The sequence below is a fragment of the Tachysurus vachellii genome, chromosome 14, assembly GCF_030014155.1.
Source record: "Tachysurus vachellii isolate PV-2020 chromosome 14, HZAU_Pvac_v1, whole genome shotgun sequence".
In the NCBI taxonomy this organism is placed as follows: Eukaryota; Metazoa; Chordata; class Actinopteri; order Siluriformes; family Bagridae; genus Tachysurus; species Tachysurus vachellii.
This window is the reverse complement of record NC_083473.1, coordinates 4,608,472-4,626,402: the sequence shown is the minus strand read 5'-3', so window position 1 is coordinate 4,626,402 and position 17,931 is coordinate 4,608,472. Positions and strand designations below refer to the sequence as shown.

The 17,931-nt window shown below is 36.8% G+C and overlaps 2 protein-coding genes across 5 annotated transcripts in view; one reads left to right on the top strand and one right to left on the bottom strand.

Moving 5' to 3' along the window:
* Positions 1 to 11,042, top strand: part of anxa6 (annexin A6) — a 33,483-nt gene extending 22,441 nt beyond the window's left edge. For 2 of the 3 annotated variants that reach the window (XM_060886600.1, XM_060886601.1), the window contains exons 16-25: positions 25 to 119; positions 613 to 726; positions 1,283 to 1,373; positions 4,986 to 5,065; positions 5,158 to 5,211; positions 5,610 to 5,703; positions 5,889 to 5,984; positions 6,074 to 6,132; positions 8,292 to 8,429; positions 10,667 to 11,042. In XM_060886600.1, coding sequence (XP_060742583.1) covers positions 25 to 119; positions 613 to 726; positions 1,283 to 1,373; positions 4,986 to 5,065; positions 5,158 to 5,211; positions 5,610 to 5,703; positions 5,889 to 5,984; positions 6,074 to 6,132; positions 8,292 to 8,429; positions 10,667 to 10,726 — 881 coding nt within the window. In that variant the 3' untranslated portion in view covers positions 10,727 to 11,042. The remainder of the gene's footprint in view (positions 1 to 24; positions 120 to 612; positions 727 to 1,282; positions 1,374 to 4,985; positions 5,066 to 5,157; positions 5,212 to 5,609; positions 5,704 to 5,888; positions 5,985 to 6,073; positions 6,133 to 8,291; positions 8,430 to 10,666) is intronic. The other variant, XM_060886602.1, reaches the window with a different exon arrangement.
* The window catches only part of gpx3 (glutathione peroxidase 3), a 257,310-nt gene that overhangs the window by 200,262 nt on the left and 39,117 nt on the right, over positions 1 to 17,931 (bottom strand). The window contains exon 6 of one of the 2 annotated variants that reach the window (XM_060886616.1): positions 10,503 to 10,512. The exons of the other annotated variant lie outside the window; for it this stretch is intronic. The gene's annotated coding sequence lies outside the window, so the exon portion shown is untranslated. Of the gene's footprint in view, positions 1 to 10,502; positions 10,513 to 17,931 lie in introns of those variants that run through there. 2 annotated transcript variants of the gene reach the window in all.

Sequence of the window (17,931 nt, the reverse complement as noted above, 5' to 3'; positions counted from 1 at the left end):
CCACAATATTCTGTGTTTGTTCAGGAACGGACGAGGACACCATCATTAACATCGTTACCAAGAGGAGCAATGCTCAGAGGCAGGAGATCAGGCATGTCTTCAAATCGCTGCTGGGCCGGGTGAGTCATCCTCCTCTTCCTTCTCTTCCTCCTCACTGCAGCGTCCACCCTCGTGTCGTGTCTCTGCCATGATCTGATCTTAAGTGCTGATTGTTCTCTCTGCGGGGGCACGGTTGCTTTGTGGTTAGCACGTTTGCCTCACACCTCCAGGGTTGGGGTTCGATTCCCGCCTCCACCTTGTGTGTGTGGAGTTTGCATGTTCTCCCCGTGCCTCGGGGGTTTCCTCTGGGTACTCCGGTTTCCTCCCCCGGTCCAAAGACATGCATGGTAGGTTGATTGGCATCTCTGGAAAATTGTCCGTAGTGTGTGATTGTGTGAGTGAATGAGAGTGTGTGTGTGTGCCCTGCGATGGGTTGGCACTCCGTCCAGGGTGTATCCTGCCTTGATGCCCGATGACGCCTGAGATAGGCACAGGCTCCCCGTGACCCGAGGTAGTTCGGATAAGTGGTAGAAAATGAGTGAGAGTGAGAGTGTTCTCTGCGCATCTCTGCAGGACCTCATGGCTGACCTGAAGTCGGAGCTCTCCAAGAACCTGTGTCGTCTTATCATGGGCCTGATGATGACTCCGGCTGAATTCGACGCCAAGATGATGAAGAAGGCAATGGAGGTATAGCAGAAATACTGCCTCATATTTTTCCTAATAGAACAGACAACTCAGACTCTATGTTGGGTAGAAATAGAAAGTTTTGCCACTCCAAAGATTCCCTTTGTTTTCTGTCCTTCTTCCTCTCAGCCATTGGTTATCTGTTACTGTATTATATTTTATTTATGAAGGTGTCTGGGTTGTTAAGTTAAAGGCAGGACAAAGATATGACACTCAACGTCTGCTTTATTGCTCTAAGTATCGCTGTCCATTAAACCATCCATAAAACAAGCAAAGGTACTAAAAAAATGCTATAACAGGAAGTAGAAAACAAGACTTTAACTAGAAATAAAAAGCCCCTCGATTTTTTTCTCCTCAACCCCGAGTTTTGCATACGACGTCACATCACCATGGCAACAGTAAATAAATCCTCAGGATTTTATATGTAAATGACTGCAGTGTAAATAGTGTTTACTTTAGATCAGTCGACATAGACACGTTAGTTTCACGGAAAATTCTGAAGTATGGATGAAACAAAAAGACAGTAATTTGTTAAGATTCTTATTTGTGTATGTTTTAGGGTGCTGGAACTGATGAACACGCCCTGATTGAGATCCTGGTGACGAGGAGCAATCAGGAGATCCAGGCCATGTGTGATGCCTATAAGAAAGGTGAGACATGGACATGAAGGCTGAGGAGAAATCACTGGGTGTCTGTTTACAAACAGGAGTATGTGTGTGTTTCTGTGTGTGTCTGTATTTGTCTGTGTTTGTGTGTGTGTTTGCGTCTGTGTGTTTCTGTGTGTATGTGTTTGTGTTGGTGTGTGTGTCTGTGTGTGTCTGTGTGAGTCTGGGTATGTGTGTGTGTGTGTGTGTGTGTGTTTGTGTGTTTGTGTGTTTGTGTCTGTGTGTCTGTGTTTGTGTCTGTGTGTGTGTTTCTGTGTGTGCTTGTGTCTGTGTCTGTGTGTGTGTGTTTGTGTGTGTCTGTGTGTGTATTTGTGTCTGTGTGTGTGTGTGTGTGTGTGTGTATTTGTGTCTGTGTGTGTTTGTGTGTGTCTGTGTGTATTTGTGTCTGTGTGTGTATTTGTGTCTGTGTGTGTGTGTGTGTGTATTTGTGTCTGTGTGTGTATTTGTGTCTGTGTGTGTGTCTGTGTGTGTATTTGTGTCTGTGTGTGTCTGTGTGTGTCTGTGTGTGTATTTGTGTCTGTGTGTGTTTGTGTGTGTCTGTGTGTGTGTTTGTGTGTGTCTGTGTGTGTATTTGTGTCTGTGTGTGTATTTGTGTCTGTGTGTGTGTGTTTGTGTGTGTATTTGTGTCTGTGTGTGTCTGTGTGTGTCTGTGTGTGTATTTGTGTCTGTGTGTGTATTTGCGTCTCTGTGTATGTGTCTGTGTGTGTATTTGTGTCTGTGTGTGTGTCTGTGTGTGTATTTGTGTCTGTGTGTGTCTGTGTGTGTATTTGTGTCTGTGTGTGTCTGGCAATGGGATCTTTGAGTATCATGATCATGTAAGATGAAAGTGGAATGGAAAAAGACATTTTTTAACTCAGTATAAACAAATGAATGATGTGTCTGTGAGTCTGATCTAAAATGAGTCAGAACTTTGTTGGCTTTCAGTGTGAGACGTGTGTTTTTCCCTCTGTTGATAAACTTACATTGATTTTTTTTGTGGTTGAAGATAAACACCTTCAAATTTGAGCACTTGGTTCTCAGAGAGCAGAAATGGCTTCGATGTCAACATTTACTTTGAAGATTTGTGTGTAGAAATCCTTACTTTCTATAAATGTTTGACTCCTAAAAAAACAGACATGACAAAGACTTTCAATACTGAACACGAGCACAGCAAAACAGGCCACTGGTGAAAAGTGATGATGTAAATAATGTGTTGGATTTGCAACATCCTCTAGGGGGCAGCATCACACACCTCTAACTGGTCAGATGTTTACACATTTACTATGTCCTTTAACTAGAAATAAACAGGTATCATAAAAGTATTGAAGTTTCTACAATTTTCTAGAAATATATTCAGCTTAAATATAAGCAGGAATTGTGAAAATAAAGAAAAAACTTCAATACACTTCCATTTGTTGTCGTATATGACGTAATACAGAAGCCACACCTCTCTTCTGTGTGATGTGTGTGATTGTACTTAGTATAAATTTACACAATTTAAAAAATAATTTCTTGCATTCACACTTAGTTCCATTTCCATGAAATAAATCTAAAATCTAAAATCTAAAATCAATCTTTTTTAAATCTAAAAAATCATATCAGTTTGGATATGCTAAGTATATTTATAAATAAACCTAAATAATAATGACTTAGGTGCATTTTAGTTTTATTTATGAATATATTTAACACATCCAAACAAATACATGCTAATTAAAATATATATATATATATATATATATATATATATATATATATATATATATATATATATATATATATTATACATATATATATATGTATAGTCTCATTTGCTTTTACTTTAATGAGGATGAAGCAACACAAAGGTTAGATTTTGTGATCGTTTGGAGGCGGGAAAAACACACTTCCTGTGTACACCCAGTGATGTCAGAGCTACATTTGTGATGTTTGATTGGCTATATAACAATGTGCTGTGTTACGTTCACACTCCCAGAGACCGGAGATCGTTCTTGGATATTTTTGACAAGAGCTACGACTTCCGGCGGTGTTACCGACATCAAGATTAGGTGATTAGATGTAGGCGTGTCCACATTAGTGACGTCACAATGTTGTAAAATGTATGCGGAGACCGTGGCAAAGAGCACACACTGCTTCTCCTTCATGTCTCATGATATAATACAGATAAACAATGCTGGGTTTTATACATAAACAAAAAAAAACTGATTTGGAATCCTAGTCACGACACATAAACGCTGTTACTATGGCAACCGGTAATGAGAAACGCCTCCTGAAGACTTCATGGCACAGCGATTGCGAACATAGCATAGAGGATGGGGAATTAAATCAACTAAAGAAACCCTAGTAAATAAAATCCATCTGAACGTAAATCAGATAAAAAACCTACACAGAAATAACTGGAAGAAATAAACAGAAGGCAAAAAAGCAACATTTTGGTGTACAATACAATATACAGTATAATCCCTGCCACAAAGCACAAAGTTTTTGTATGAATATTTGCAATAATATTTTAATAACGTTACTTTTTTGGGTCTAACTTCGAACTTTATGAGTATGATGTTCTAATAACGTTGTCAAACCTTTTAAGAACGTTGCAGCAACGCTACCGTAACATTGGTATCAAGCTGATGTTCTTTTGAATGTTAGATTGCAATGTTAGATTGTAGCTATAACGTTTCTGCAACGTTTTAAAAACATACTGTATTAGAAGCATTAGTTAGACAAAGACAAACGTTATGGAGATGTTAATGCAAACGTTTGACAGTATATCATTTTAGATCGTTGCAGAAATTGCCAAAGGGAAAAAAAAGTCATTCTGTAAAAGCTCTTTATAAGTGTAAGTATTGTCAGTGACTTCCGGGCGGTGGATTTGAAGTATTTTATTGATTTAGCAAAAAAAATTATTCATATATATTATATGTATATATACGTATATTATTCTTGCATATATCGGTTCATTTATATTGACTCTGGGTTTGTTTAGTCAAACTTCACTCGAGCATTACTGATAAAGTAGTGGCACCGCCTGTGAGACGGTGGTGGGGATTCCCATAAGAGGAAACGTCAGTCAGACTGTGTTAAAAACAGTATTAAAGCACAGGGCCCAGTAGCATGTGATTACATTCTTCTCTGTATTAATGCATTGTTTTTAAATATGAAGTCTGCACATTTTGACTCATTAACTAAATTTATTGAGCTTAAGAAACAGTTAAATCCCATTTTCTCCTACTCATGATCTTCTTCTTTTTTTTCTTCTTCTTCTTCTTTTTATTAGTGACCCTTTTTACCAATACACTGGGATTAATCATTGGCATTTACTTTGAAAATACAAACATTTGTGTGAATGAAAATAATCATTTATATTATTTGGGTCATTTTTATAAATATATCACCCCTAGTAGGCTAGAAAAAAAAACAGAAATCCGTATGAAACACTACAAATTCACACCACTTTGTAGTGAGACATGACAAAGACATTCAGTAATGAACATGAGCAACCAAACAGGTGCAAATCATTTTTTTGACCTCTTTAGAAAGGTTTCACAGTCTGCTGAACCTCATACCAACCTTAAAACACAGTTTCTAAAGTACTTCTGTTTGAGTCTTTGTTTCTCTCCACAGCCTTTAAGAAGAGTCTGGAAGACGCTATTCACTCAGACACTTCAGGACACTTCTGTCGCATCCTGGTTTCCCTGGCGCAGGTTAGCCGTTAGCTCACACGTGCATGTGATTTCATGTAAAGCTTTATGTAAAGGTTTTATTGATTGATTTATTACACCACGTGTGTCTGCAGGGAGCTCGAGATGAAGATCTAGCTGACATGGCTAAAGTTTTAGAAGATTCCAAAGTGAGTGGTACACAACAGATATCATCAAAGCTAACACAGACATTAGTTGTGCTAGCATGTCATAGAAGGAGGGTTCTATTTGGAAAACACCACAGATATTTGTTTCGAAACTGGCTGAGCTAATTTTGGGTCCAACTGATGTCACACTTTTAAGTTTAGCTGCAATAAAGGGAACTGTGTTTGTAAGACTTCCTTAAAGGCAGCACTCGTTAGATCATTAACGTCATCATATGTGGTGGTCAAATTCTAGTAGATTTATTTGGATGAACTCCGCTAATTGTGCTTTCCTTTATTTATTATTAGCAATGTGAGAGTTTTTAGCAATCCATTACATAGTAGAGGGTTATGCGGTCATGTGTCAGTTCTGGACTTAACAGCTCTCTTTTCTTTTTTTTCAGACTTTGGCAGATGCTTGCAATGCCGACTCTGATGATCGGATCGATAAATTCATGAGCATCCTGTGCACAAGGAGTTTCCCGCACCTGAGAAAAGGTAGAACTTTATTATTGTTTTCTACAAAACAGCTAGTGTTATTGTTATTTTAAATATGAGCAAATTTCTCTGTATAAACATTATTGTGAGATTTAAAGTCATCACCTTTCCTTAAGACCCTGGTTTTGTTCTCCGGGTGGGAATATTACAACACCGTGGTTATTTCCTGGTCTTTTTTACCACAGTGTTCCAGGAATTTGTCAAGTGCAGCAACAAGGACATTGAGCAGATCATTAAGAAGGAGATGTCCGGGGACGTTAAAAATGTCATGCTTGCTATTGGTAAGAAGAGTGCTAAGCTAAGTGAAAAGAAGCTGATTTGTTTGCCACAGTCAGTATTTTTGTAATATCTTTGACTTTCCTTGTTTTAGTGCAAAGCGTGAAGAACCAGCCGGCTTACTTAGCAGACCGTCTGTACAAAGCCATGAAGGTATAAGCAGGGTGACTTTCATTTCAATCAAAGCCAAGATATAAACTAATCTCTATGCAGTTTCCTGAAAACAGATTGATCAATTTGATGTGTATTGTTTAATGATCGTCTTTGTGAGGCACTGGACTAGATTGATTAGTACGTCTGTCATGGGATAAAGTAGTGTGTTAGCATTACGTTATGTAACAACCAAAACTCTTCCTAATGCAAAAAAAAAAAAACAAATACAAACAAGTCCTAAGTTTGAGCTGAAAATGTTCTAGTTTCTACATCATCAAAACCAAAACACTCCAAATCCATTAAATTATAAACAAAACACTTCCAATTCATTACATTATAAACAAAACACTCAAAGTATATTACATTATAAACAAAACACTCCAAGTCTATTACATTATAAACAAAACACTCAAAGTATATTACATTATAAACAAAACACTCAAATTCTATTACATTATAAACAAAACAATCCAAGTCTATTACATTATAAACAAAGCACTCAAAGTCTATTACATTATAAACAAAACACTCCAAATCTATTACATTATAAACAAAACACTCCAAATCTATTACATTATAAACAAAACACTCCAAAACTATTACATTATAAACAAAACACTCAAATTCTATTACATTATAAACAAAACACTCCAAGTCTATTACATTATAAACAAAACACTCAAATTCTATTACATTATAAACAAAACACTCAAAGTCTATTACATTATAAACAAAACACTCAAATTCTATTACATTATAAACAAAACACTCAAAGTCTATTACATTATAAACAAAACACTCAAAGTCTATTACATTATAAACAAAACACTCCAAAACTATTACATTATAAACAAAACACTCAAAGTCTATTGCATTATAAACAAAACACTCAAAGTCTATTACATTATAAACAAAACACTCAAAGTCTATTGCATTATAAACAAAACACTCAATGTCTATTGCATTATAAACAAAACACTCCAAATCTATTGCATTATGAAGAAACCACTTTGAAACCATAATGTTATAAACAAAATATTCCAAATCCATTACATTTGAAACAAAACATTCAAAAATCCTTTACATAATAAACAAAACCCTCTCTGTCCATTACATTATAAATGAACGTTTCCTGATCCATTGTGTTCTAGCCAAAAGACTCCCAGTGCATTTTTCACTTTTTGAAAAGTTGTGTCCAAAAGGTTCCCCTGTACCACTAGACTGCTAAGCCAGTGAAAGAAATATTTAACGCCCATTTAGGTAGTTAGATCATAAACAAAATTCTTTCAGTGTGATCAAAATGTCAGAAAAACTGGGGTGTCTTCACGGATTAAAAACCAGACCTAAACGCAGGGATAGCTAAAAACACAATTTATTAACAAACTAACTAACACAAAACAGAAAACACTGAAAGAAAGAACTGAGGAAGGAAAAGAAAATGAAACTCAAAAACTACAAAACCAATTACAGAGACCAAAGACACCACAATGACATGGATACCGCGATGACCAAGCCAACGCGGCGGGGATAAAAAGGGAAGACAATTAGACACATAAGGAACATATTAGCAGAGAATTAAGACGGAATCAAGACGTAAACAAAAACACATGGCACAAGACGCAACTGCCGGAACGACCCCCTGATGTTCCAACAGCAAAATCCTAGATCCAAGCATGATCCTGACTTCCTACTCATTACATTCTAAACAAAACCACTGCATCCCTTGCAAAAATGCATTGCGTTGTGAATTATATAAAGTTGAAACTGGAACTCAAACACAAACCTAGTTCTATACATCATGGCATAACCAAAATCCTAACAAACGCATCGTGCTATAGAAATCTGTGATCTGGGATAATTGTATATTATATCTAATACAGCAATCAGATTTCAAATTTTGTACACGCATACACTTGATGTATGCTGTGGATGTTTGTTGTGATGTTACTACAAGCACTAGTTGGTACTGAATATTTTTAATTGCCCTCAATGCTACACAGGATGTTATAGAGCCGCTAAAAGGTCATGTTGTGTGTGTGGATTATGTGGTCTCTGGTGTTAACTTGGCATGTTATAAACAAGCCTTCAACCGCAATGTGTTTCCTTAGATTCATCTTATAGAATAAATGTGCAACCATGTTGTGTTTTTGGCGCTGCAGGGCCTAGGCACAGACGACCGAGCCCTGATCCGCATCATGGTTTCCCGCTCTGAGATCGACCTCTTCAACATCCGCAAAGAGTTCAAGGACACTCACGATGCCTCGCTGCACGAGTTCATCCAGGTAGAGACGATGGTCGTAAGTGTCATGTTCTTCAGCATTGTGTGTCGGTGTCTGTGTGCCTGTTGTGTATGTATGAATGAAAGTGTTGTGTGCGAGACGTCCTGTTCGATACATGTGTGAACGTTGCACATCCTCTTTGGGGTTTGGTAGCGGAGGGAGGAAACAGAGAGCACGGCAGGTTTTCTGCAGTCTCTGTATTCAACTCAGCTGTTTAGGAATTTCCCCAGTGCACTCAACTTCCTCAGCTTGCAGCTTCGGAGTTGTTCAGAGCTCCGAGACAGGAAGTCCGCTCTAACAGGTCTACACCAGCTCCACCATCAAAACTCCCTTTGAAGATAAATAATAACCTGCGTTTAAAATTGGCTTTTGACTGATAGGTTTTGATTAAAAAAAGTGGAAAACATTATCAGAACAAAGCGCTTAGAAAAAAACAAAAAAACATTTCCATTCTGTATCGTCAACCATAAATATCATCAACATCTTTAAAAACTCTTAAATCCACGTCATCATTTGGCAGATGGTGCAGGATCTATTTGTGCAGAGGGTTTCGCAGCTGGTACACAAACATGTGTTTTTACGTACAGACAAAAGTTCACTGGAAAGACAAACAAAGCCTGTGAGATGAGTTACGACCCTTTTTTAAAACAAGGCAAAAAATTCATACGTTTCATGTAATCTCTTCATCTTTTGGCACTGTATCTTAATTTCCATTAGTTCATACATTTCATAGGTAATACTTAATTATTTTTTAAATAGTTAATATATATAACCTGCAGAAATCACTAATCTAAAGATATCAGGAACATACAGTGTGTACAGTATTTAATAATCTTATGAATAAATAATAAAAATTAAAATTCTACATTGGCCTGTGCATTTAAATAAATAAACTAAATCGAAATAAGAAATAATATAAAAGAAATAGAATATTATTTTATAGAGTTATTATATAGAGGGAATATAGAATGTCTTGAATATGTAGAGCCCCAGTCTTAGCTGAATAGAAGCAGCTTCAGCAGCATGCTCCCACCACCATGCTTCACCGAGAATATTGTGTTCTTTATATGATGAGCTGTCTCCTTTGTGCACAACTGATATCGTTTAGAATTACGTCCAAAAAGACCTACCTTGATCTCATCAGGGGTTTTTTTTCTACCTACACCATAACCCCAGACGAGGAATTACAACTTACTGTTGAACATACGGGACGTGATCAATACTCACCAGACTCTCGGCACCAGACTCTCGGCAGCCTTCATGGAACACTTAGAACGTTTCCGTCTTGTCCTTTTGTCTTTTTTGTCGTCCTGTTCTTGGTCACTTCGGTGTCCAATTTTCTTCATTTCTTGATGTCAGTCTTGATGCTCAGACTTCCGTGGAACAGTACAAATTATTTTCTGCTCTTCTTCGGATCAAGTCCTCTACATTTATTTATAGGTTTTTTGGACTCCAGCAGGTAGATAAAACCAACATACTGTACTGTATGAGGAAGGTCCTGTAGCTGATCTTGATTTGGGATCAGAATTCATTCACTTATGATTTGGTCACATGCCCCATTATAAAAGACTGTTTTTGGGGGGGTTTTTTTGTTTCTTTTTGTTTTTTCCCTAAAACATGTATTTGTTTTTTTAATTATTATTATTATTTTTGTTTTGTTTTAAGGTTGTGCACACTCAATGTCTCCATTCGCATATGTGTTAATAGAATATAATTATTTTTTAGATCAAATTTTGATTATTATTAATAATAATAATAATAATAATAATAACAAAAATAATAATAATAATATTCTCATTATTATTAAAAAGAAGACTACTGTGGAAATTCATAAGTATATATAGTTTTTTTTACTCCAAAGAATTAATTTAACTCTACAGCTTTAATTTAGCAACTAAAAAGTAACTTTAAAAAAAAAAACAACTCAAATATTCATATCCTCTAAAAAAATAACATTTTGTAAAGAAATTATTTTCAACAGTTCTATTTTACCGTTTGAAAATTTTATAGACAACATTGCGGAAAACAGATTTTGTCCAAGATAAACATTGTGAGGACATTGTGTACATTTTATTTTACGCCAAACTTATGCTTTGGGTAAAAATAACAACTTTTTATTAAGGTATAAAAGTGAAATGTTTTTCTTTACAGGCTTCACCTGTTGTGCTTTGACAAGTTAACACAACTAAAATCGCTGATATTTATTTATTTATTTTTTCCTGCTTATTGAGCCTGGTGTAATGTTGTGTTTCTAGGGAGACACGTCAGGAGATTACCGTAAAACCCTGCTAATCCTCTGCGGTGGTGAGGATTAGGAGTCTGAGCCGAGTTGGTCTAGCAGACTCTACGTCGTGATCCCGTCCTCTTTCACCAAACCTGATGTGTTGCGATTTCTGTCACCACAGTAATGCCAAAGTCGATGACCTTTGAACTGCGCACTCCCCCAGCTCCGCCCCTGCCGCAGTCACTGTGTCTTCTTATTCACTTTTTATTTTTTTACCGTTTTACTCAGTGGCTTCGTGTGAAGATGACGTCGAAGTGTAATTATTCTCTCCGTCAGTGCTTTAAAGTAATCACGCTCAGAGTAACGTTTCACTAAATGTGAACAATGAAATAAAAACCTTGAACCTACTGATGTCAGTGTTCCTTATTTTGTTGAATGAATTTTGACAGGACTACATAAAGATACATGAAGTTAAAATCAGTCTACTGTATTTTGGTCTAATCGAAGGAGCGGATTTCATTATTTGCATAATAACATTACAGTTGGTGAGATACTGAAAAAAATTATTAGTAATTTTTAGTAATTATTTATTTATTTATTTTAGCATTTTTTGTGCAGCCTGGATTTTTGCTAGAAATGTTGCCTTAACTTTTTATTTTATTTTAATTATTATTAGATTTCTAAAACATTCATTTTTCAAAGAAAGAAAGAAAGAAAGAAAGAAAGAAAAAGAATTAATACACAATGTAATTAATATTTCAGTTTTACAGACAGGGGGCACGGTGGCTTAGTGGTTAGCACATTTGCCTCACACCTCCAGGGTTGGGGGTTCGATTCCTGCCTCCGCTTTGTGTGTGTGGAGTTTGCATGTTCTCCCTGTGCCTCGGGGGTTTCCTCCGGGTACTCCGGTTTCCTCCCCCAGTCCAAAGACATGCATGGTAGGTTGATTGGCATCTCTGGAAAATTGTCCGTAGTGTGTGATTGCGTGAGTGAATGAGAGTGTGTGTGTGTGCCCTGCGATGGGTTGGCACTCCGTCCAGGGTGTATCCTGCCTTGATGCTCGATGACGCCTGAGATAGGCACAGGCTCCCCGTGACCCGAGGTAGTTCGGATAAGCAGTAGAAAATGAATGAATTAATGAGTTTTACAGGCAAATACTTTCACACCAAATATTCATTTTTTACACAGCTTTACTCATTTACTTTATTTATACATTTAAATATTTTTTTTTCATTTCCCAGAATTCATTTACATGTATAACTTTTCCACATACACGTACAGTATATGTTCAGCGTTCAACTTGTTGATTATTTCAAAGCTATATTTTTGCTAACCCAAAGTTAGCGAATCAATTTTAATGCATTTTACTACTGATAATCCCTCTTTAAATTAGAATGACTGTAAATTAAATGTAGCCAGTTGTCGTTTGTTTAGATTTTGTCTGCAAGTTAAAGAAATTCTAAGGAATTTAGTCCTTGAGCTCCATGAAGACACGGTGTAGAGGTGAAGGTTGGACTGGAAGATCTCGAGTGTCCTGCACTGAGCCCTGACTCTGACTCAACACCACTGAACATCTTGATGAACTGGAGTCTCATCAACATCCCAACATCAGAGTCTGATCTCACTAATGCTCTTGTAGCTGAATGAATTAATGAGTTTAGTAAATTAATACTTTAATAGTGTATTACAACAAGCCCTTATTTTTTACTTATAACTATTGTCATAAATTAGAAATAAATCTTATAAAGATTATAAATAAAACAAAAAAGTTCTTAGTTCACACAATTATATATAATAGTTATCGGTAAGGGGGGACACGGTGGCTTAGTGGTTAGCACGTTCGCCTCACACCTCCAGGGTCGGGGTTCGATTCCCCCCTCCATCTTGTGTGTGTGGAGTTTGCATGTTCTCCCCGTGCCTCGGGGGTTTCCTCCGGGTACTCGGGTTTCCTCCCCTGGTCCAAAGACATGCATGGTAGGTTGATTGGCATCTCTGGAAAATTGTCTGTAGTGTGTGATTGTGTGAGTGAATGAGAGTGTGTGTGTGTGCCCTGCGATGGGTTGGCACTCCGTCCAGGGTGTATCCTGCCTTGATGCCCGATGACGCCTGAGATAGGCACAGGCTCCCCGTGACCCGAGGTAGTTCGGATAAGCGGTAGAAGATGAATGAATGAATGAGTTATAGGTAAAAAGTAAGGGCTTGTTGTAATACATTACTAAATCATATACGGAATATATCACACAGCACCTTCATCATTCAGGCGGTTAGTTAACAATAGAAGATGACCACATCAGACAAGATCCAGAATCTAAAGCTACAGTGGGCACAGACTAGAAAATCGACAGTTAAAGATTGGAGAAACGATCCTCTGGTATTTCCAGAGAACGGAGGCTACGAAGCACAAATGGATCTACACGTTTGTGGATATGTATGATGTCATAAATTGACTTAAAGGAAATAAGAGTTAGCACTTTAATTACAAACCCTGATCTGCAAGTGAAAGTGAGTGAAAAGTCACATGACATCCCATTTGAAAGTGAGTGAAAGTCACATGACATCCCATAATTTCATCTATTGGGCCAAACCTAATTTTGCTCAACCAAATAGTCATATGTACATTTTGGAATTTTGAAAATGCAAATAAAATAAACATCATAGACAAAGGTTTGTGCACCCCGTAGTTACACCAATATGTGCTTGTTGAGCATATAATTAAAGATGTATCCTCCTTTGTTGCTATAATAAACTCCACTCTTGTCTTCTCAGAAGGTTCTTCATTATATGTTGGAGCGTATCTCTGAGGATTTGTGCTAAATTCATTCTGCTACAAAAGCATTAATAAGATCAGACTCTGATGTCGGGATGTTGAGGAGACTCCAGTTCCAGTTCATCCCAAAGGTGTTCAGTGGGGTTCAGTTAGTACCGGCAACTCGAGATCTTCCACTCCAACCTTAATTAATCTTCACACCATGTCTTCATGGAGCTATGGGGCTTTTTTGTGTATGGCGTTGTCAAGCTGGAAGAGTGTTTAAGCCTCTTATCTGAATTGAAGGGAAATTCTGAAGCTACAACATACAAAGACATTCTATACAATTGTGTGCTTTTAATTTTGTGGTAACAGTTTCTAGTATAATAAAAGTATCATGTACATGTAGGTGTGATGGTCAGAGCTGCACATACTCTTGAGTTGTGGAGTAGCTTTAATACTTACAGAAATAGTGCTGTTTACCAAGTATATGTTTTGTGAAATCACTATTTCCAAGCAGCCTCATTCGGGAATTTTAGCCACAAAAATCTTATGTTGCAATTTTATTGTTACTAGCATAACAGCACTAGCATTAGTTTAGCGTTTGTGCTAATCTTTACTTAACTTAACTGCTGAGTGGTTTTAACAATTACTGAACTCTGTATGTGTGTGTGTGTGTGTGTGTGTGTGTTGTGAGGATATTAACAGTCACACACACAACCTATAAGCCAGGATTTGTTTTTGTCTGCGCTTACGTCTCAGATAAACAAAGCAATCCTCTTCAATCACTACCTCTGTATACAGTCGCACCTGACAGAGAGGAAGCAGAAGGAGACGCTTTGACCTGAGGAAATTCCCTTCTGCAATTCATCTTTTTTTTCCGCTTTCTATACATAATGCAGAAATCTCAAATTATCCAGCGTGATAACTGTGTGAAAGGTTTTTGTGGATGAAAAGCAGCATTGTAAGACTTTTTTTCAGTTTTTCATTATTAACTGTGCCTAATTACAGTATGTCAGCGTTGAGCTTGTGATTGAAGTTACACTTAATACTTAATGTGACTAAATAAAAGGTAAAAAAAAAAAAAAAAAAAAAAAAAACTTTTCAAATCAATAACAAAACATATTGTTGTAAATGTTACTGACTAGGCAGATAATACCTGACTGCTGGTCTTTAAAAGAAAAAGGCCCCTTACACACCGATCCTGATCCTCTGTATTTTGAACCTCTGTATTTTGTACCCCTGTATTTTGTACCTTTGTATGTGAGTGGTGTAGCTTCAGGTGTGGAAAGTTGTTCACCTTAAATGTATTTAGATTTTCACTGATATATTTCCATATTTTGTGTCTGTCACTTTCAGTATTACTGTATGTATGGTCTGTATATATCTGTTGGTTGAGATTAATATCATGTACAGTAATAACTGCATTTTCTCTGTAATGTGTTTCTGTGTAATGTCTGTACTGCCTTTCTTCATTTTTTTCACTGTACACATACTAAACATACTTTCTTACATACTGTATGTAATGCCTGTACTGTATTATCTTTATTTCCATATGCAATGTGCACAATTTCACTCGACTATAAATTGTTTTGTAAAGGATATTATTTATATTTTCTTATTAGTATTTATTGTACAGTGTCATTCTGATGAAGATGAGGTTCCCATCTGAGTCTGACTCCTCTCAAGGTTTCTTCCTTGTATCGTCTCGGGGAGTTTTTCTTTGCCACCGTTGCCTCAGGCTTGTCAGTATTGTAATGTCTTTTCTTCTATATGTTCAATTAAAGAAATTTTTTGCTTTGTAATATCTTTACTTTTATATATAATGTTGAAAGTCTGCACTGTATATCTAGTTCCATATCTAATGTCAGTACCATAATGACTTTTTTTGCACTGTAATGTCAGTACTGACATATCTGCAAAGTCTGTACTTTATTATCCGCACTGTTCATTTTTATATAACAGCTATATTGTAATCTCGAAACTGTAACAAATTCCCATCTATATGTAACGTCTGCACTTACGGCTAGGATCACTGCAGAGAAATCCTCTTCTATCAATACCTCTACTGATAGTCGCAGCTGACAGAGAGGAAGCAGAACTTTGACTGGAGGAAATTCCCTGCTGCAATTCATTGTTTTTTTCTCTCTATACATAATGCAGATATCTCTAATTGTACAACATGATAACTGTGTGAATGTTTCTTGTGGTTGAGTGTCAGCATTGTTAGACATTTCACTGTAATTTCTTTACTTCTTCATGTAATTGTTCACACTGTATTGTAATGTCAGTACTGTGATGTCAAGAGGTTAATGTCTGTAGGGGAATGTCTGAATGTAATGCCAGTACTGCAGTATCAGTAGTGTAATGTCTTCACCGAAATGTCAGTACTATAATATCTGCACTGTCAGTACTGCAATATCAATAGTGTAATGTCTGCACTAAAATGTTGCACTGGGATGTCTGCATTGGAATGTCAGTACTGCAGTAGCAGTAGTGTAATGTCTGCACGAGAATGTCAGTATTGCAATATCAGTACTGTAATATCTGTACTGTCCGTACTGCAATATCATTAGTGTAATGTCTGCACTGTAATGTCAGTACTTTAATGTCTGCACTGTCAGTACTGCAATGTCATTAGTGTAATGTCTGTACTGAAATGTCAGTACTGTAATGTCTGCACTGTCAGTACCGCAATGTCATTAGTGTAATGTCTGTACTGAAATGTCAGTACTTTAATGTCTGCACTGTCAGTACTGCAATATCAGTAGTGTAATGTCTGCACTGAAATGTCAGTACTATAATGTCTGCACTGTCAGTACTGCAATGTCATTAGTGTAATGTCTGTACTGAAATGTCAGTACTGTAATGCCTGCACTGTCAGTATTGCAATGTCATTAGTGTAATGTCTGCACTGAAATGTCAGTACTATAATGTCTGCACTGTCAGTACTGCAATATCAGTAGTGTAATGTCTGCACTGAAATATCAGTACTATAATATCTGCACTGTCAGTACTGCAATATCAGTAGTGTAATGTCTGCACTGAAATATCAGTACTATAATATCTGCACTGTCAGTACTGCAATATCAGTACTATAATATCTGCACTAAAATGTCTGCACTGAAATGCCAGTACTGTAATGTCTGCACTGTCAGTACTGCAATGTCATTAGTGTAATGTCTGCACTGAAATATCAGTACTATAATATCTGCACTGTCAGTACTGCAATATCAGTAGTGTAATGTCTGCACTGAAATATCAGTACTATAATATCTGCACTGTCAGTACTGCAATATCAGTACTATAATATCTGCACTAAAATGTCTGCACTGAAATGCCAGTACTGTAATGTCTGCACTGTCAGTACTGCAATGTCATTAGTGTAATGTCTGCACTGAAATGTCAGTACTGTAATGTCTGCACTGTCAGTACTGCAGTATCATTAGTGTAATGTCTGCACTGAAATGTCAGTACTGTAATAATTGCACTGTCATTACTGCTGTATCAATAGTGCTATGTCTGCACTGAAATGTAAGTAATATAATATCTGTACTGTCCGTACTGCAATATCAGTAGTGAAATGTCTGCACTGTCAGTACTGCAATATCAGAAGTGTAATATCTGCACTGAAATGTCAGTACTGTAACATCTGGACTGTAATGTCATTAGTGTAATTTCTACAGTGGAATGTCAGTAATATCATGTCAGTACTGTAAAGTCACTGTTAGAAGTAGTATTAGTAGTGTTGTATGTCTATTTCAGTAGGTAATGTCTGTAATGTCTGCACTATAATGTCAGTATTGTATTGTAAGTGTAATATATATCATAGACACCTCGTGTCTATCTCTCCCTATAATATAATAATGATTAGTTCTGTAATGTTCACTGAGTAATATATGTTATAATATCTATACTGTAATGTTAGTACTGTGATGATCATTCTAGCAAAACAGCCGCATTCACATCTGTTACATTTCAGATACCTCAGTAAAAGACATATGCGGCTCACAGCCTCACTTTTTTGAGTAGATAGATATACTGTACATTTTTAATAAGTCCCATAAAACACAAGAGCAATGAATTTTATTATTAAATGAAATGAATGAAATTGAAATTCACTTCCGTTCAGTAACCTACAAACATATGTGCTGAACAGGATTCTGAGGCACATTTAGAGTCAAAGTTTGTATTAAAGAGGCCACATCTGCATCTGTGTTTGTATGTGCATATGTGCTGGAGTGCACAAATGTGTGTGTGTGTGTGTGTGTGTGTGTGTCTGTGTGTCTGTGTGTGTATGTCTGTGTTTGTGTGTGTGTGCATGTGTGTATGTGTATGTGTTTTTGTGTGTGTGTGTGTCTGTGTATGTTTGTGTTTATGTGTGTGTGCGTGTGTGTATGTGTATGTGTTTTTGTGTGTGTGTGTATGTGTATGTTTGTATTTGTGTGTGTGTTTGTGTGAGTGTGTGTGTATGTTTGTGTGTGTGTGTGTGTGCATGTGTGTGTATAGTTGTGTCTGTGTGTGTATGTGTCTGCATGTGTGTGTATGTT